Genomic DNA, 19,939 nt, shown 5'->3' with positions numbered 1-19,939 from the left:
AGCTTAAACTCAGGGTGTACTCTAGGTTTTTACACTTTCCTCAGTGCCCTCACAGGTAGTCCTATTGGAAGTATGTATATATTCAGAAATTTATATTATCAGATGATTTGTATATCTTTCTTATTTTTATTGTATAGATATACTATAAAATATGATTTATATATCAAGGCAATAGTTTACACATTATGTCAAATAACCTTCTTGAAGGTTTAAAATCAAAAGACTCTACAACCATTCAACAAACTTTAACCTTACTGGCAAACCAAACAAAACATTTAAGAATTGTGTCTGAACTGGAAACTGGTAATGCATTTGAAAAGATATGGAGATTACTTGACACAAATGAGGGAAGATACAATGCAGTCATCTTATCTATATTGGCAAACTGTTGTAACTTCAATCATTCATGGCGAAATCAGGTAATTATGATTGTAAATTGTTATTAAATGAGTGTCCAGCAGCCTGAAAATCTGAGCAACTTTAGAATTTATCTTCGCCTGGAATCTATTTTTATTATATCTTTTTCCAATAATATTCTGTAGTTTCATTGAACTTCTAGTGTTATGAAATATAATTTAACTAGTTTAATGTTTTGTTAAAGGTTTTATTGATCTATAGTGTATACTCACATTTTATTTTGCTTTTAGTTAATGATGCAAGATGGTGCCAAACGAATAGGTAAAAATAAACACGTTTATAATATGTTTTGTCTTGTGTTTCTTAATATGCAGCAAGCACCCCTCTTAAACTAGTCAAAGTAAGATTAGGTACTGTATAAAAAATTTAACGTATATTGTCAGGTTGACCACTCTATGATATAAATTTTTAAAATCTCTTTAATATATTCTTTTCAGGGAAGAAAGGGTGGTTGATCATATAAGCACTATGCTTTTCCAAATATATATATAATATAATAATTTTTTTCTTTTAACAGGCTGATCCGTCAACCTAGCAGACATTGAGTCAATATAAATAAGCCCTTAGAATGTTTTTTTCTTAAAATAATGTTTTTTAATCAGTGTTAATATATATTGTTATCAAAACACTTTAAATTTAATATCTCTTTAACTATTAATGCAAATTGCATAGTCCAGTAGCTATACATGATAAGGGCAACAGTTAGACAAATTTTTAAAGAAAGTTTCTTGTGACATCATCAAAAATGAATGCCATTAACAGTTTTAAATCGTTAAACAGTTGAATTGTGTTTTTGTCTAAAGGCATATTTCCACCTGGTTTACAAATGGTACAAACCACAAAAATAATTTACCAATGTTATCTTATCTTTAGAATCCATCTTAGAGAAGTGTTCAGACAACAGTGTACTTAGCAGAACAGCACGTTTGATGGCCAATTTAGCCAAGGATGATATATTCCTCTCTTCTTTTCAAACCAAACAAACTCTTGATGCTTTAAGTAAGTATGCCTGCTCTGACAGTATCAAATGTCAAAAATCCTTTCTGAGAGCCTTACGTATAATTGGGTCCAACTCTAAATCCGCCAAAATTCTAGCAGAGAGTAATTTTTTCCCAAAATTACTAAAGTTACTGGAATCAGCTGATAACGAAGTCTTCATGTTGTGTCTACGAATGATTTGTGAATTACTGAAAACACAAGCGGTTGAAATGTGTTACCGGTTAATTGAAAGCACCACACTAAACAAAATATTACAACTGCATAACACAGGCAATGAGCAAGTTAAAGAACTGTGCCTGCAGATTTTGTTTTTATTGAGTTTAAACAGTGGATGTAGAGTTACTGTAGCTATGGAAGGTGCTATAGAGATATTCTTATCCAAAATAAAGTGCCTGAAACATTCCGAGTCATTTAAATATGCCACCCAGGGCTTGTGTTTATGTGCAAGAGAGGCTGTCAGTCGCAACAAGATGAAATCCGATGGTGTGCTGCCAGCTTTGGTGAATATACTTCATGAAGATGAGCTAGTTAGTTTTCACGAATCAATCGTAGCTGCTTTTGTTTGGTTCATATTTGACGATTCTAGTCTTGGATTGTTGATACGAGCTGATGTCATTCCAGCACTTTTAAAGTATTTGAACAGACTAACTTACGTGGAATATAATCGAAGTGGAGGAATTTTTGAAAATGAGACTTCAAGTGTTGATGAAAGAACAGAGCAAGTAGATCAAGCAAAAGAAGTTGTAGCTTCTCCTTTGAAACAAACATTGGACACCTCCAATTACTTAGCTAACGAACAATGGGTTTTATCTTCACCCGAGACGTCTCCATATAATGCCAACTCGCCACAATACTCAATTCCGTCATTTTCACCGCATATGTCACCAGATCATTCAATACCTTCTCCAAGTTATGCTTCTGTGGATTATGATACTTACTCTGAATCGAGTTTTGAATCTTCCAGTAATGGGAGGTTTGTGCCATACCATTTTCAAAGTGCTGATGGGATACATGCAATGATTCATGGGACGCGTGGACCAATTCATGACATTCTCCTGCTTTTGTCAAGATTTTCTCAAGCGAATGACCCAAGTTCTTTTTTCCTCTCTCTGCCGGATTTCAATTCGTTAATCAATTACTTGTTATTATCATTCAAGCCCAATCCAAAATGTGCTAGAGTTTTAAATCGCATTACTTTAAATTCGCATTGTTTTGATGTTATGATTCGAAAGAGACTGGTCCCAAGATTATATTTGCGCCTATGTTGTGGCTACTCATTGGAGTATTTAACCGAACAGTTTGAAATGGCAAAAGTAAATAAATTTCAAGAAAAAGGTTTTATTTGCAGTGCTGTGCAGCTTGCCATAAACCCAACTTCCGAATGCAATACCGACAACAAAAGCTCTGATATTAAAAAAATTGATATTAAATTAACAAATGATGAAATACCGGATGAAAGTTCATTGCATGGCAGAAATGAACGAGATATTTCTTTGTTGTGGAAAACACCATCAACAACGACGTTCAGTTTAGGACAGTTACTGTTGTCAAATATCAGATCACATAGTGAATCATCTTATGGGAAAGGTGTTTTGTCGCATATCTTACTGACAGGTTCGAGAGAGTTGAGAGAAACGTGCATGTTTTCCTTGCCTTACATTGTCTGGTGAGTAAAATCTGCATTTACATGCAGTTATGTCTGTATTAGTTGTTTTTGTTGTTTTTGCTGTTGTTATTACTGTTGTTGTTGTTGTTGTTTTTCTTGTTGTTGTTGTTTTTGTCGTCGTTGTTGTTGTTGTTGTTTTCTTTAACGCTGTGTTGAAAATATGTTTACACATTCAGAAAATGCTGGTAAACTTCATATTATCTTTTCAATTGTCTTTTATCATGCGGGACAAAATTGAACTTAATTATTTTAGCAATTGAGCTCCCACCGCTGTTTAGACAGATGTAAACATAACTTGCAAAAGTTTGGAACAATTTGGTATTTTTTAGGTCGAAACGTTTACAGAAACGCATGTTTAAAGATTTAAAATCGATGGATCTTCTACTGGAGATGTTGTCAAATTGTCTTTTCATGGATAGTGAATCTTTCGTATTGACTGTTGAGGCGTTGTGTGCTTTGTCAAGGTTACTGCTAATCGATTCTATATGTAAGTCATCCTACTTCCTTAGATGGAAGTTTTTATGCATTTGTTTGCTTGCTTGCTTGCTTGTTGGTTTTGTTTTTTTGTTTGTTTGTTTGTCTCTTATTTGAGCAAATAATCCTCCGTGGGTATTTTTGTTGTATCCTAAAGGCTGTTTACCACTTTAAGAAAATTTTCGGACAGAAGAGGAAAAGCTTCTGAGCATGTGTACTTAAAATGTTTATAACACGTGGATAAAAAATTTTCCTTTTCTTACTGTTCCGTGGAAAGTAGAATCGAGTTTAACTTTTCATTGCGTTCTGTGTATAAACGACTGGTAGAAAATAAGTTAGCCAATCAGATTAGTTTATTTCGTGAGAATGGCGCAAAGTATATTTACTTTTTGTATTGAAATGCGCGCAATAAAAGAAGTGGAAATAACCAGCAGAAATATTTTCTGTTCTGTTCTTGTCCGTTTCGCGGAAAATCTTCTCGAATTGGAAAACAGCCATAACGGGGGAAAAAAGTCTGTGAAGCTTACGTTTTTTAGTAAAATCTTTGGCCCATGTAAGTTTTGAAAAAGTGCAATTCGAGGAAATAATTTTGCCTAACTGACAAATTGGAATGAAGTGACAGTCTCTCCATGCTACCTTAATATTCCCTAAATTTACAATATAAGAATATACCACAAACCCTTTCAAAAGGTAATTTTATTTTTCATTTTTTCCGTAAAAATTATTTTAAAGTAGTGTTTTGCATTTGACTTGAAATATTTTTCATGCAGTTTAGGGGAGATTTGCTTACCTACGAAAGTACGAATGTCCTGATTTCTTTTCAAAATATCAGTTTTTGGGCCAAACGTAAAAACGTTGCACGTGAGCAGTGAAATTTAGTTAAATTCCTTAGACATTTTGTAACCTGGTTTAGGTTTCTTCCCTCACTCTGAAGAATTTTTTCATGTTCTTGTCTCCCTCTAAACGAATAAAAATATGTTTCTGTTTTTTAGCACCAACCTTTGATGTCGAATTTCCGGAATTCGGCCCTCCACTTGCTAAACGACCAAAAGTGAACCCTGACAACCGCTATGAAACGTCGCAGAACAGACGCGTTTGTTTTAAATTACCATCAGGAAAAATACTAACTTGTTCGTCTTCGAAACTTTGTTTACATTCCGCAGTATTCGAAAGAATGTTGTCACGTGATTATGTTGACGCCGACCAACCATATGTCTCCTTCCCAGATGTCAATGAAGACGCGTTTGTGAAAATGATCCATTATATACATGGTTGCATAGTTCAATTTAATTCCGATATGTGTGAAGACTGTCAGATGGAGAGTGTTATCAGTCAGACGGAAAGCTTTTCCAACCAGAGGGAGAGTGATGAGTTGAACTCGTTTTTAAATGCAAACAATTCAATTTTGGAAACACCAGCAAAATGTCATCAATCAGTAGTGTCTACGCCCACTGAAAATTTGAAGCGGCGTTGGGCGTCATCACCTACGCCACCTTTCCGCGATCAAAACATGGGTTGTGATAATTTAGGTAGAGAACTTTTAATTTGCTGTGAGCGCTTCTTCGTAGATAGTCTAAAATACAGATGCGAGATATATCTAATAAATACATTGTCGAAGGACACCGTGGTGGAGTGCGTGTTATTGTCGTTTATGAATCGTGCGTCTGTACTATTACGTCATTCTTTAATTTATTTATTGACTGATGTAAAGTGTCCGTTAGTTCGAGTGACTTGTTTTGCAGAACTGTTGCACTCGCACGAGAGGGATGCATTTCTTTCGGAAGTAACCGTGATGTTGGGGGAAGGTTACGAACGAAGCCAGTTGATGGCAGCGTAAACGTTCCTTTAATTATTAGTAAGATCTCTTGCCAGGTTATGTTGTTTGCCATAAAGGTTAAACCTTCGAAATGATGCCAAGTTTCTCCGCGTTTCGTGTGTTTTGTTCACTGAGTGGTTAGTAGATTATGACCCCCATGTTCCCTGCGATCAAGTTTCTAAATTTATTTTATTGCTAACGCCTGTATGTATGCACCACAAACATTTTTTACACACTTAACTAGTTCTAGAAAGTGAGAAGAAGCTATTTGATTTCGTTATTGTTTTTAAGTTTTTCCACATTTTATTATCTCCATAATTTTATCAAGGTCTCTAATTATCCCCACAAAGTTCTGTTAGATATAATTTTTTCTTAAAATTTTAGTGTTTATAAAATGTAATGTTATATTACTATTTATATTTATATTTATTTATGTTGTTTTTTCCTGAACAATTTCCCCAAACTACCAAAAACACGTGTTTCATACCCACAAAGTGTAAGTTTAAGTATTTTGGTTTTGTTTCGCGGTATTTGCATGACTGATATGTCGCTATTCAGCATTACGCTCGGAAAATATGAGAATATTTTATAATCTTCGTAGGATCAGTCAAGTAGAAAAGTTTGTTGTGGAAACCTCACCTTGCAACTACATAAGTGCAACTGAAATTTCTCCATTTAACACTCACAGGTTGTTTAACGTATGCTTGGACTAAAATCATCTCACCTACTCAGCTCCGTCCTCGAATTCTCCCACGGAGGTTTTTTGTGGTTATTGCTGCATTTTCAACATGGTAGATGCATGTCCGACACAACCTCGTCCCCAGTGTCTTGTGGCGTCTGAACCGTTATTACGGAGTGGCGGGTATCAACTTCGTCAACAAGGTAAAATGCCCCGGGAACGTGGTTGTGTCCGACAAACAGTTCTAACAAACTATACACTTTACTGATTTTGAACTTGCGTTTCACATGCGGGTTGAATTCTGCAGTTAGTGGAAGCACAACCTGGTCCCCCGGTCTAATTAGGTTTTTCATATTTTGGCGGACAGTTATACGAACATGTTAGTACCGCCGTCCCTGTGTCATAAAGATACAAGATACTATGGGGTCGGAGTTGAGACGTGAACACGTTTTGAGGGTGCCGCAGGGGGGAAAATAGTATTTTGGCTAACAGGTTTCAAAAATAATGGTATTTTGAAATAAACAACATACCCATGATGTTATTAGTGGTTTTAAGTGTCGCGTGTTAGACTCTCCTGGTAATAAATTGATTTTTAAAAAAAAAATTGGGCAAAGCAACCTCATTCCCAGGACTATTTGTTCTCAACAGCGCTGCGATTCCTGGTAGTCATAGCAAAATAATTCGCAGCCACGGTAAAAGGTTAAAATGTTATTAGAACCGACCCATCTGTAAAAATTTTTATTTAATTTAATTGCGGATACCTTATCAGTAAAAAAAAGTCGGCAAAAATATTAGTCACTTGGAAAAAAATTTAGTCACTTTTTGCCGACAATTTTTAAATTTAGTCACTTTTTTTCCAGACAAAAATAATCAAGAAAGTTTAGATTTTGAATTTTTTTTTAAATAAAACAACAAAAAGAAAAACGGTCATAGGTATACAAAAGAGTTTAAGTTTAGTCAATTTCAAGAATAATTGCGTACAACTGATAAAAAAAAAGTTTGGTCGATAATAAAATAGTCGGCAAAAAATATTAGTCATCTAGCCAAAACTTAGTCACTTTTTGCCGATTTCTTTTACCGATAAGGTAATCAATATTTTCAATATCTTGAGAACAAGAAAAAAAGATTTTTAAAAAATTCCAAAAAACTTCATAAACAACTTAGCCTCTGTCTGTCTGTCTGTCTGTCTGTCTGTCTGTCTGTCTGTCTGTCTGTCTGTCTGTCTGTCTGTCTGTCTGTCTGTCTGTCTGTCTGTCTGTCTGTCTGTCTGTCTGTCTGTCTGTCTGTCTGTCTGTCTGTCTGTCTGTCTGTCTGTCTGTCTGTCTGTCTGTCTGTCTGTCTGTCTGTCTGTCTGTCTGTCTGTCTGTCTGTCTGTCTGTCTGTCTGTCTGTCTGTCTGTCTGTCTGTCTGTCTGTCTGTCTGTCTGTCTGTCTGTCTGTCTGTCTGTCTGTCTGTCTGTCTGTCTGTCTGTCTGTCTGTCTGTCTGTCTGTCTGTCTGTCTGTCTGTCTGTCTGTCTGTCTGTCTGTCTGTCTGTCTGTCTGTCTGTCTGTCTGTCTGTCTGTCTGTCTGTCTGTCTGTCTGTCTGTCTGTCTGTCTGTCTGTCTGTCTGTCTGTCTGTCTGTCTGTCTGTCTGTCTGTCTGTCTGTCTGTCTGTCTGTCTGTCTGTCTGTCTGTCTGTCTGTCTGTCTGTCTGTCTGTCTGTCTGTCTGTCTGTCTGTCTGTCTGTCTGTCTGTCTGTCTGTCTGTCTGTCTGTCTGTCTGTCTGTCTGTCTGTCTGTCTGTCTGTCTGTCTGTCTGTCTGTCTGTCTGTCTGTCTGTCTGTCTGTCTGTCTGTCTGTCTGTCTGTCTGTCTGTCTGTCTGTCTGTCTGTCTGTCTGTCTGTCTGTCTGTCTGTCTGTCTGTCTGTCTGTCTGTCTGTCTGTCTGTCTGTCTGTCTGTCTGTCTGTCTGTCTGTCTGTCTGTCTGTCTGTCTGTCTGTCTGTCTGTCTGTCTGTCTGTCTGTCTGTCTGTCTGTCTGTCTGTCACGCAAAAGTAGCTCAGCTGCGCAATAGCGAGAAGCACGCAATGCAGTATAAAAAGGACGGGCGAACCCGTGGATTTTTCCACGGGTTAACGACTAGTATACTTATAAAATATAATTTACAAAAAATAATAAACGTTTAGCTACCTTTATCCCGAAAAGACCTCAAAAACCCTATTAACAAGATGAGAATTAAGAACTGGAATTATTAAAAACAAATCATAACGTCGTCGGGTATTTGCTGTCTTTTCACGACAACATCATACAGATGCCCTCATATAAATTCTAGTCCTTATGTGTACAAAAAGTGGACGGTAAAACCTAACAAAAACCAAGCTAGACGCGGTAACTACACCTCATTATCACACTGTCCATGTGTTACAACTTCAATTTTCTTAATGTGTTCAGGTTTGACTGTCTTTAAGTTTATATTAAATGATTCTGCGTCAGATAAAATTATGATACTGTCATCAATAGATGGTATATCTTTGACTGTTATCGTCCGTGCTATGATCTCCCGGACAAAGCCAATCTTTGGTAGGGGAACAGCTGTATATAGTATACTTTTTGGCTTAATATTTTCAAGAGCAGTTGCAACATCAGTAAGTTTCAATGGCTTTGAAGGGCACTTGCTGAGTGGGTGGTACTTCTTTGGAGAGGGAATTACGTTCCTTTTGGGAGCACCACGCTTTCCAAAGTTATCACTTTTGGAAACGAACATCTTTGATTTTTTTTGGTTCAATATTCTTTCTGTTTGGCAGCCATTCACAAGACTTTGTGGTACATGATGGATTAGTTAAACCACAAGAGACAGCTGTCTCCACACGAAACAACAGAGCTGCTATATGATTGCATGTTTCTGACATGCCAGCCATACATGTAGAGTGAGCAAACATTGTTTTCACTGGCTATAAAGACTCTGACCACAAATTCATGCTTCCTACCACTAACTTTTCGTCCTCTCAGTCTTAAATAGCTCTTTAATTCGCTAACATTTTCTGATTTTACTTACCAAACTGTCCCTGCTAAACTTCTTCCCAGTCTTCTTAAGGGGCTAACCCCCCAAAAATATTAAAATTTTTGAATTTATAAAAAAAATTCTTTCTAAGAAATTTAAATATTCAGAATTCTTATTTTCAAGTCGTTTTTATTAAAAAAAGTACTAGAAAATCGATATTTAAGGTTTTTCCAGGATCGAGGTTAAAAAAAATTCCATAGAAACGCCCCTAACAACACGCAGCCAGAAAACGTTTTTTATTAACATTGAAAATTTGGTACAATATTTTGTAGTCATGTCAAAAACTTGTATAGTCAAAGTACTTGCTAAAAGAAACAGAAAAAAAAGGGATTTAATGGAAATAAAAGAAAAACAGGATGCTAATGGAGATGGTGAGATCAGTGGTGTAAATAATAGTGAAAGTAGTGGTGTAAATAGTGGTGTAAATAGTGGTGTAAATAGTGGAACTGACTGCAGTAGCCCTATTGTATATATTCAAAATACTGTGAACAGTGAATTTGCTGATAGTATAAATCGAGACACATCTATGTTATCTGTGAATACTTCAACTGCATCTTAGAGAAAAGTAGAAACCATAGAAGTGTCTACACCAAACTGCCCTAATTCTGTCACAGGAACAGAATTATTGACATGGAGATTCTCAGTTCTATAATGAAAATGTTGGCGTGCTCATTATGCACAACCGTTGGTTTGAAATTTAAGGTCTTGCTTCCTTTATAATGCTCCAATGCAATAAATGTAGATATTTTATTGAAACATAAACATCTCGCTCACTTGATAACTCCTTTGATATCATTTCAAGGACTGTATATAGCATGAGAGCTTGCGGTCAGGGATACGCTGGGTTAGATAAATTTTTATCGTTGATAAACCAATGACAGCGAACAATTATGACAAATTTGTGGAAAAGATGACCTTAGCAGTAAAAGATGTTGCAGAAACAACAATGCAAGATGCATGTAAAGAATAACGAGGGGATTCATGTCGTTAACACACCAGTTTTATGTGATGGGTCCTGGCAACGTGGTGTATATGATGCGGTAGCCAACTTCAATATTGGAAGGAAAGCTAGCATATTAATATATGAGAAACTTAAAATGATTCCAGGGAAGTACACTCTGATGGGATGCTAGAATTTTAATTCAAAACGCTTATTCATCGTCATACGACAATCGCGACACCACAAAAAAGCGACGTACAATCAGACGCGGGAAAGCTAAAGGTTTTGATGACAAAAATGAGGAGAAAGATGGCAAGAGTTATGAAGCAGGAGCATTTTTAGTATATTAGTATTCAGAGATATGTTGTTTAGACCTAGTTTTCACCTATTCTTTTCAGTTTGAATTTAATTTTCAACTTTAATCGCGTTTTTTCAAGAATGGACATTTTACTGCTCCTGGCCGTAATATCTCCAGAATCGCTTTGTAAAATTTCATGAAATTTTCAGGAGTTCTTCAGAGGAATGGGATGTATTTTTTAAATGGAACAGATTTTTTTAAAAAAATTTTTAAAATTGAGTTATGACGCATTGAAAACTGGAGAAAACGGTATTTTAATATGACGGGTCAGACCGTGCACTGTCAGCAATTTATAGTATTTATAAAAAATGTGTTTATTTAAAAAATAGCTCAGCCTTGTATCTTTTGATTGTTGTAAAAACTGTTCAAACTTTTGACGGTTATCCTGATAAAACGGCCGGGCGAAAGACCTAAAAAAATTATTTTCCCTAGCAAACGGTAACCATGGCAGCTGACCCCCAAAAAAATTACCTAAATTTTGCAGTTTGGCTGTATACTATCTTACCATGACAAAATAACTTTCAAAAAGTAAGTTGTTCTTGAGATAATTTTTTTTTGGGGGAGGGGGAGGGAGGTTAGCCGCGTAACGCGCACAAACAAAAACGATAGCTACACAGACTAAATCGGTGTAATCGAACATATACATATTTCGAACGATTTTTTCTGTCCCTTATCGTTTTTTCTCTCTATTATTCGAACATCGTTAAATCGTATACGGAGTAGAATGTTTTTGAACACAGATTCGAATGTTGTTTTAAACAGAGTTGATGATAGAAGATGCAAGAGAGGCTCAAGTTCTTGAAGATTTCAGTCTTCTCTCAACATTGGGGAATGACTTCGCCACATCTGAGGGCCCATTTTCTTTTTCGTTCAAAAAAATCCGTGAAAAACTAATGATCTAACAAACGCGAATCATTTATAGCACCTCACTTGTAGCAGACATGTCTAAAAAATAGGAAGCAAGAAGCAATCCTATATTTGCACCGATCTGCGTTAATTGATTTTGAGTGGAAACTATTCGAAGAAAAAAACTTTCGCGCTAATTTTTTTTCGATCTTAAAATTTTGGCTTAAAATGCTCCCATATGTGGCTATAGCTAACACTAAAATGCTGTGTCAACTTTGCCCATTACAGCTGTAGTTTTTAATTTTCGCGCTAGTCAATTCAAAATAGATTATGTAAGGAAACACACACAGCCTGTCTGAAGTAAAGTGAAGTTTACTGCATGTACCAAAATTTTAAAACAAAACAGTGATAAATATTTAAAGATTTTCTTTCACTCAATATACTTCAACTTACAGAGCTACTACCGAAATACATTCAATCATAAAAGCGTGTCTCACAAGAACGACTGAATTGCATCCACTAGACATTGTATATTTTACTCATATCCACGATTTTAAAATAATACAAAAACTATAAAGGTCTTCTGAAATTAAATTGCACGAAAGATGTCAGCACGAAGGCTTATAAGTTAGCTCTTACTAAACACCAAAATGCAAAAAACGTTATTTACAAATCATCGTCATCATCGGCTGGAAGCTCGCACACCTTTGCTTCTTCCAATTCTTGTTCATATTTGCGTTGTAAGGCGGGATCAATGTGTACCTCTGGAGGTTGCAAAGCAGGCATTTCAACGAATTCTAATTCAGCTTCTCCGCAAAGTTTACGAGCGAGCCATAAAAATGGTTTTTCGAAATTATAATTACTTTTGGCGCTGATATCGTAGTACTAAAAAAAAAATGGTAAAAATTTAGATCGTGTTTTTATGATGCCATTTATACGCCTATATTTACATCACAATGTTAGAAAACATAATATTCTGACTATTGGCAGATTACGAGATTTATCAGCAACTTTTGGTGCATGTATAAAAAGTACACAAGAATTTTGTAAAAAATTGCTTAAAATACATTATTGCTTCATAGACCAAAAACATCTGAAACTTGGCATTTTGCATATGCTGTGGACAACACCCTTAAAAAAACCACTGATACTTTTCTGGCATTGATAAGAAACTACACCTTGATATGGAAGTGGAGCAGCTAATTATGTTAGGATAAAGGATGTAAAAAAAACTCTTCTTTCTGGTCCTAAAATTTCACCTTTTTTGATATTTTGAATAAAAAAAGCTAAAACATTTTATAGCATCATGCAGACACTCGTGGGATGGCAGATTTAAGAGTAGCAGAAAATTGAAGTAAATTGAACTTTTCATTCTGCATAGAGCAGACAGTTTATTTAGATAAAAAGAATAATGCCCACTACACTCTGCAGACTAATATGCCTAATGGAAATCCAACCTAAACTTTGGGAAAAATTGACCCCATCAATGGCTAACAAAATTAAACTAGTCAATAGCCTGTGGAAGAATCCACGGGTTCGCATGTCCTTTTATAAATACTGCATTATGTACGTCTTGCTACCTGCACGTGACAGACCGACGTATATGGGTATTATAATATAGATGGTTCTTACTTGTAAATTCTTTTTTCTGTGGAATGTAATAGTCTTGGCCTTCACTTTTCTTTCCTTCACATCTACTTTGTTTCCACATAATACAATAGGGATATTTTCGCACACCCTTATTAAATCACGATGCCAATTGGGAACATTTTTGTACGTCACACGAGATGTTACATCAAACATTATAATAGCACACTGTCCTTGAATATAATAACCGTCTCTTAATCCACCAAATTTTTCCTGGCCAGCAGTGTCCCAACAGTTGTATTGAATAGGTCCAAAGTTTGTATAAAACATTAAAGGATGAACCTCGACACCAAGTGTGGCTAAATAAAATAAAGCATTTAAAATGACATGGTCACAAATTTCACCTTGTTGAGGAACTGAGTAGGAAAATTGGAGGGCACAAGAATTTCCTTCCTTGAAGGGCACTTTGAGAGAGAGAAAGAGATCGAGATGTGCATATTTTACATGGCTAGCTTCACAAATATTGAGGGATATACCCTATCTATTATTTCCAAGAGGGGTCATGGCTTTGACGGGGAGTCCTGGAGTATTAATGCTCTCTTTGAACTACGCAAACTCAATTAGGGTCAGCGCTCTGCCAGACAACTCCCTACAACATTCAACCGCCCACACAGCGCACCATCTCCTCATTTCCCTCACATGGTAATATTCAATTGCCCATATTGAATCCCTGCTAAGGGGAATTGCCTACCAATGATAAAAATAGATAAATAAAAACACTACTATGCTATCTTGCCATAATAACAAAAGTTTTGATTTGCAAAAATATTGGGCATTTGTGTACTTTTAAAATAGTTAAGAAATGAAGGTGCTAAAGACATGACCCACTGTATATCATGTACAAGGCTAAAAACACAACATACCAATATATTTTTTTTCAAATTCACCAGTCAAATGACGTTTTACAAACGTTGTCTTTCCTGTGCCACCATCTCCAACGAGAACTAACTAAACAAAACACAATCATTATCACACCAAAATCAAAAACTAGGTCAACAAACTTACACACAAGGTGCAGCAAGATATTGGCTTTGTTAATAATAAGTACAAAGGCAAAATTTAACAGTAAAAGAATGACCTTTTCTAAGTGTCACAAAAATAGGCACCATACGCAATTTTTTTTTGCTTATGGTGAGGAGAATTGTGAGGCTGTTTGCAAATTTGCAAGGCCAGGTGCATATATGGGGGGACATAGCATAAAGAGAATTAATATGAATGGAAGTGGACATTAGAAAGCAAAACATAGACACCGTTTTAGCCTAGGTTGCCAATGGTGTTATTTTCTATTGGTTATTTTCTATGCAATTTAAAGGGGAAGTTCAGTCAAAAATTATAATTTCATAATCAATAGTCATAAAAAAAAAAAAAGAATACGATAATTCTTTTTAAATGAAACCCTTATTTTTTTAAATAATCTGCGTTAACCATGTGCAAAAACACCTTCATAGACTGACCCTTTACGTTTTTACAAAGGCTGGGTCAAGTTTGAATTATGAAGTTTATAGTTCAAGAAGTGAAGTTCGGTGTAATCACCGAAGAAGCGTTTTGTTTATGCATTTTATTATTTCAATATGCCAAACTGTGCTGCCATCAGCTGTACAAAAGGGTAAGGAAAGCAAGGAAAATAAGGACGTAGATAACGAAGCTTACGACAAAAGACGAAGATAACAATGAAAAGAAAAATCCAAGTAGCATTTTATCACATTCCTAGTGCGAAAAAAAATAAAGAGCTTCGGAATTAATGGCTACACAATATAAAAAGAAGTGGTACCTTGCCGAAAGACTCTGGGTTTTATATTTGTTCTCAATATTTTGAACCAGAGTGCTTTGAAAGAGATTTACAAAAGTCTTTTTGTTACCTATGTTTCATCAAACAGCCAAACATTTGTCTTTCTCGTATTTAGAAAAACTCAACACAGTTTCATTTATTACAGCCATTTCCAAAACAAAACCATGTCAAAAAAATCATTATATTTTCTTCGCATATTCGCATTTTCTTTCCCCCAGTGCTGAATTTTTTTTTAACATCGAAAAATCCTTTAAGAACATGTGCTTTCGTAAGACGGGGGTAATGGAAATCTATTATTTTTAAATTTCTAGGCTGAACTAATGGGTTCTCCATCGCTGAAGAAATTAAAAGATGGTGCTGTTCCGACCTTGTTTAATTTTACAAAACAGCCTGAGAAACGTAAAAGAAAAGAAAAAAGAATCGAAGGCTTCAGTTATACATTGTTTTCCTAAAAAGAAAATCTTAAAAAATGACCCTGTCTCAAGCTTTGATTTTTGAGCGCACGTTCTCATTCGATTTGTAAAGCTGAATAAAATAAAACAACCACGGTTGTGTTTTTTTCGTGAGATTGTTTTGGCAGTAGCGAATGATAATGAATAAAATATATGCAAAGGAGAGTTAAATGTTTTTGAGAAAAAACTCGCGTTAGACAAAATATTTTGAAAGCCGTCAGTTGTCGTGTTCGTAGGCATATTTTTTTTCAATAACGCGAAGACCAACATTTAAAGGGAATATGTAGAGTTTTGTAATGGTTTTAAACACGAAAAAGAAAATTATGCTTGGCTAAATCTTTGTTTATTTTAACTTTGTCAGGAATTTCATTTGTATCCCTGCAACACAAGCTTTCACTGTACGACTCCATCGCTCTACAGTGACCACCGCATTGGCACCAGTTATTATTGCCGATCCTTGAAGCTTCATCTTCTTCCTCATCACTCTCGGAACTACACGTTCCTAATTTATTCACTTCTTCCAAAGAAAATTCTGGTTCAAAATTGAAGGGTCTGAGAGTGGATAAATCAGGTATGCCATCGTTTTCATCTTCGTTAGAACTTAAATCGCTTCGAATTTGATTCATTGCTTATAAAACTAACACTGTATTTTCAAAGAAGTAATTTGTTACAGATGTTAAAAGAAATATAGCAGGAAAAAAGTAGATTCTTCTAGCAAATTGTGTAGCCAGTGTTGTGACTCTTTCGCGCAATGCAATGTTTTGAACAAAAACGAAGCATTTTCAAGAAATTTGTGTCTACATTAGGGACATTTCCGAAACTCCAAGTTTAATGAAGGAAAGTTTTTTTGTTTTTATAATATACATACATGGAATTATAAAATAACTTTTTTTTTTGACCAAACTTCCCCTTAATTTTTGTATATAATGGTATTCAAAATTAAGAGTGTCAGCAATTTTTATGTATCTATAGCTAGACATTTTTGAATGTTTACATTTTACGCGGTGAACAATTCTGGCAGGCAGATAGATGCGCTTTAAACTATTAGAGTGTATATAAATAGCTACTGATTAAGAGTCCTAATGATACCTTTGAGCAAAGATATAGACTAAAAACCACCTCACTTCCCCTAGTGCCTGCATCTATTTGCCTGCCACGCAATTATCAAAGCCAAAAGAGCTTACCGAGAAAAATGTAAAAATTCAAAAGGTGTATGGAAAATATCGAATTGGAATAAAGATGACATACGAAAGGAAAATATCTAGCTTATGATCCGCCAACTCCGTAAATCCGATAACACCGTGAAACTGCTTTTGATACCTACAACAACATACCACAGCTCTGTCTACCATTTTTAATGAATGAATTCGAATCAGGGGGTTTGATACTACAACTTAATCATTTTAGGGGTGTCAGAACTCCAGCATGACAAAAATTTGGCTGTTCAGCCAGCTATACCTTTTTGTGATTTTTAAGTCAAGCGGGACAGTGGTCATTTTTTATATATATATTGTTATCTCAGTTAATTGATTATAATTATGGTCAAGTTATAACTTTTATTAGGGCCCAATGAGTCGAGAATGTTTTCTAATGAATATTTTAATTTTAAAATTTTTGCTAGTCATCAGAAAGCAAGAAAACACGTTTTTCAAATTTCATGGAGTTAAAGGAGCCATCACAGCTTTATTGGATAATAATACATGTCAGTTCAGCCAAATTTGTCCACTAATAAATGGGTTTTCTTTCTTGTCATACCCCCCGAACGGTTCGCGACAGATAGTGCTATGATAATAAAAGTTTGTAATAACCGATGTGTTGACGATATGGATATAAGGACATTATATAAATGTTTTTTCACAGAGTTGGCGGAATATACGCTAATCATTATATACCATTTTTGAAAATTTAAAATTTTTTCGATTCGTAGGAGCAGGAAAAATAGCTATAAAAATCAAAGAACTCTAGACTGCTAGCAACTCAAAATTTTCTATGCTAATTTGCTAACACAAACTTTGTCGTGTATATAAATAAGGAATACTTAAACAAAAACTGATGATAAAAAAATATAGAACGTGACGCCTACATGCAAATGCGTTATAAACATAAAGTTAAAAAAATCGTCACTATAAAAAACAAAAATTTAAAGGTGTGTAGTACATAAGTTTTTTGCAAAGAAAAGGGGAATGTTTACCTTAAATGTTGCGACTGGCTTGGGTTTTTCAGTTGCCATAATGCTAGGTTAATATAATATTTCCTTTTTGATGAGGATTCTAAAGATAAAGATGGATAAATTCTTTCTCGTATTATACGAATCCTAATTTCGACACAATCTTGTTTTAAAAAGATGGCTGTAAACTGGTTCAAAGCAGTTTCAGGATATTTCCCGCGCTATAAGCATGTGAAATAAATGAGACCCCGGATCCTGGGACCAAAGACAAACCGAAAAATACTACCAAACCCAGGATCCTTAACTTAATAAATCAATATATAAAGGGTTGCGGAGCGGGAAAAGAGATCCCCTATGCTCGCAAGCGAAAATTTTTATAACAATTTACAAGTCCCCAGGCAACCTCGCCCCGGGGTTTTTTTCTTTTTGCGAAAGAAGTCAAGGTGGCAGAGCACTTCTGTTGCATTCTGCATGTTTTTTTAGCAAGTGCAAACGGCATAAACGCGTTACAAAGAATTATGTAAAAATAACATTTCGTTCGCTAAACTAAGTTAAATTACAAAGAAAAGGGTAGAAGAAAAGGGAGTTTTAAATATTTTCTTTAACGGCAAGCATATTTAAAGTTTTTTACAATATTTGTTAAGGAATATTTCTTTATATTACTATCCGCCAGCGTTTCGTTGGCACTGTTTGAGTAATCTAAAATATAAATGTTTTTATTGTAGTGTAAAGAGAACCAAGACGTATGATACACGCAAACTACCTCGCGAATAAAGTTTACAAAAAGCTGTCTATCAAATTGTATTCAGATAGGCAATAATATTCGTTACGTACTACGCAGTTATTTTTCAAAATTGATTTGTGAGATCTTCTTGAGCGAAAAATTCCTCCAAATTTCAATTTTCATTGGGTCAGTCTGGGGTTAACTGACTGTAGGAAGTAGAAAAACCACAAGCCCCACCTAAAATTTGCGAAATTCAGTAACTCAGTACCCCTCCCCCCAAAAAACACAAACAAATAAACAAACAAACAAAAACGGTGTATAAGAAAGTCACTCAGTGAGAAAAAGCAAATTAAAAAAAATAATATACGATCTTAATTGTTCAAAAAAAGAAATAGCTGCAGTTAAAAAATATACTACCAGAACTGTCACAAACAGCAAACTTCGTTAAAAAGAATCATGTACACTTATGGCGCGGAAACAAATAAGAAGCAGGTAATAGGAGAATTTACGTTTTTTTGAAGTGATTCTGAAATCATATTTCTCTATGTTGGCGTGTCTAGTGTAGCGAAAAGAATTTCGTTCTTGTCATTATTTATATATAGTGGAGCGTCTTTGTTTTTCTCTTAAGTATTGTTGTGGAAATTTTTTTTTCGAAGACTATCTTGCAGGCATTTGGGTAGACCTTAACTCTCTGCATACATTCACTTTCGAAAACTTTGGTGGAAACACCTTTACTTTTCCAATTAGTTAAATAAAGCTTTTGAAGACTTATCTTGGCTTTTAAAAAATAAACAAGATGCAGGCGCTGCAAAACTATCTCGCTATTAAAAATGCACAACTATGAAACATCCACAATACGACCCAATTCTACAATTTCTGCTAACAAAAAATACAGCCTATCATTCATGGTTGAAAGTCGCGTGATTGAAACTTTCATTTTCTTAAATGGCATTTAGGTGACAAAAAATCTAAACTTTGATGTCACCATCTTTTTCTGCATACTTTTTTTGTTAAAAGGGACCTCCCACCTCAAAAACACTTTGCTTACATCGAAAACATATCTGCTGTGGATAACGAATTCAATGATTATTAATTCCTTTCCCGATTGATCGCGGTGTTCTTGTGAGAAGTGTGAGAGGATGCTGTGAGAGTGTGAGTGCAAATGTTGCAGGGAGTTAGAAATTTCTCAGATGACAGAGATGAAAGGTAATTATAGTATTATTAGCACTCTCTTTTCCATGGATTTTTGCCTTTTTGATATAAGAGAAGCGGCGTGTATCAAAAGAGGCAAAAATGCCAGGGAACAACGCGGATGATATTATTACGCAATTTATCCTAATGTAAAAAGTTATCATTTTATTCTAGATAAGAAATGTATCACTGAACATAAAAAACTTCAAATACATCGTCCTTTTAAAAGACGCACTTTGGACAACTTTGGTTAGCATGCACGACAGAGAGAGTACCTTTCTAACAAACAAAGGACATGCATCCAATTTGTAAGTTACTAGTATGTAAATATTATTCAGATTTCATAACATCAATATTATTATTCCTAAACTTTTTTTGTAGAACATATCGGTATGCTGCTTATCGCCACTTCCCCTGGTGTGTACATGTTCGCACAGAGAGAAAAATACGGCGAGTTATCCCATCTTGTGCCTCTAGAATTAGACGAGAGTTCCTATCTCCTAATGATAGTTACGTTGGCTTCAAGGAGGCTATTCAAGGAAGCAAAGTGGAGTTGTCATGAACATTCGATTGTGTCCGATAAACATAAATATAAGGGAAAACGGGAAAAGTGAGTAAATTTGAGGGCTGGTGGCTCGACTATTAATTTTTCCTGAATAAGCTAACCCCGGTTTTTTTCCCCGACAAGGTAGGTCATGTAAATAATAATGTAAGTAATTTTATAAAAATGTGTAA

At 35.2% G+C, this 19,939-nt stretch overlaps 3 protein-coding genes across 3 annotated transcripts in view; 1 reads left to right on the top strand and 2 right to left on the bottom strand.

Moving 5' to 3' along the window:
- The window catches only part of LOC130623752 (vacuole membrane protein 1-like), a 33,921-nt gene extending 33,906 nt beyond the window's left edge, over positions 1-15 (bottom strand). The window contains exon 1 of the mRNA XM_057439269.1: positions 5-15. The gene's annotated coding sequence lies outside the window, so the exon portion shown is untranslated. The remainder of the gene's footprint in view (positions 1-4) is intronic.
- A 68-nt stretch (positions 16-83) lies between these two features.
- LOC130623747 (armadillo repeat-containing protein 5-like) lies at positions 84-6,587 on the top strand. Its single transcript, XM_057439264.1, has 5 exons — positions 84-419; positions 648-678; positions 1,291-3,082; positions 3,412-3,569; positions 4,549-6,587. The coding sequence occupies exons 1-5, from the start codon at positions 186-188 to the stop codon at positions 5,391-5,393; spliced, it is 3,060 nt and encodes a 1,019-aa protein (XP_057295247.1). The 5' UTR covers positions 84-185; the 3' UTR covers positions 5,394-6,587.
- Positions 6,588-11,640: 5,053 nt separating this feature from the next.
- LOC130623754 (GTP-binding nuclear protein Ran-like) lies at positions 11,641-17,482 on the bottom strand. The gene is made up of 4 exons (XM_057439271.1): positions 17,314-17,482; positions 13,745-13,829; positions 12,867-13,180; positions 11,641-12,119 (listed from the first exon to the last, which is right to left on the bottom strand). The coding sequence occupies exons 1-4, from the start codon at positions 17,350-17,352 to the stop codon at positions 11,901-11,903; spliced, it is 657 nt and encodes a 218-aa protein (XP_057295254.1). The 5' UTR covers positions 17,353-17,482; the 3' UTR covers positions 11,641-11,900.
- Positions 17,483-19,939: the final 2,457 nt, after the last annotated feature.

Source organism: Hydractinia symbiolongicarpus, chromosome 13 (assembly GCF_029227915.1).
Source record: "Hydractinia symbiolongicarpus strain clone_291-10 chromosome 13, HSymV2.1, whole genome shotgun sequence".
In the NCBI taxonomy this organism is placed as follows: domain Eukaryota; kingdom Metazoa; phylum Cnidaria; class Hydrozoa; order Anthoathecata; family Hydractiniidae; genus Hydractinia; species Hydractinia symbiolongicarpus.
This window is presented reverse-complemented; position numbering and strand designations above follow the sequence as displayed.

Coding starts and splice junctions, on each gene's coding strand:
- LOC130623747 (XM_057439264.1), top strand. CDS start 186: ATGTCAAATAACCTTCTTGAAGGTTTAAAATCAAAAGACTCTACAACC. Junction 420..647: donor ATCATTCATGGCGAAATCAG/GTAATTATGATT, acceptor TTTTGCTTTTAG/TTAATGATGCAAGATGGTGC. Junction 679..1,290: donor AGATGGTGCCAAACGAATAG/GTAAAAATAAAC, acceptor TCTTATCTTTAG/AATCCATCTTAGAGAAGTGT.
- LOC130623754 (XM_057439271.1), bottom strand. CDS start 17,352: ATGGCAACTGAAAAACCCAAGCCAGTCGCAACATTTAAG. Junction 13,830..17,313: donor AGCCAGTCGCAACATTTAAG/GTAAACATTCCC, acceptor TGTTTTGTTTAG/TTAGTTCTCGTTGGAGATGG. Junction 12,120..12,866: donor ACAGAAAAAAGAATTTACAA/GTAAGAACCATC, acceptor TTTTTTTTTTAG/TACTACGATATCAGCGCCAA.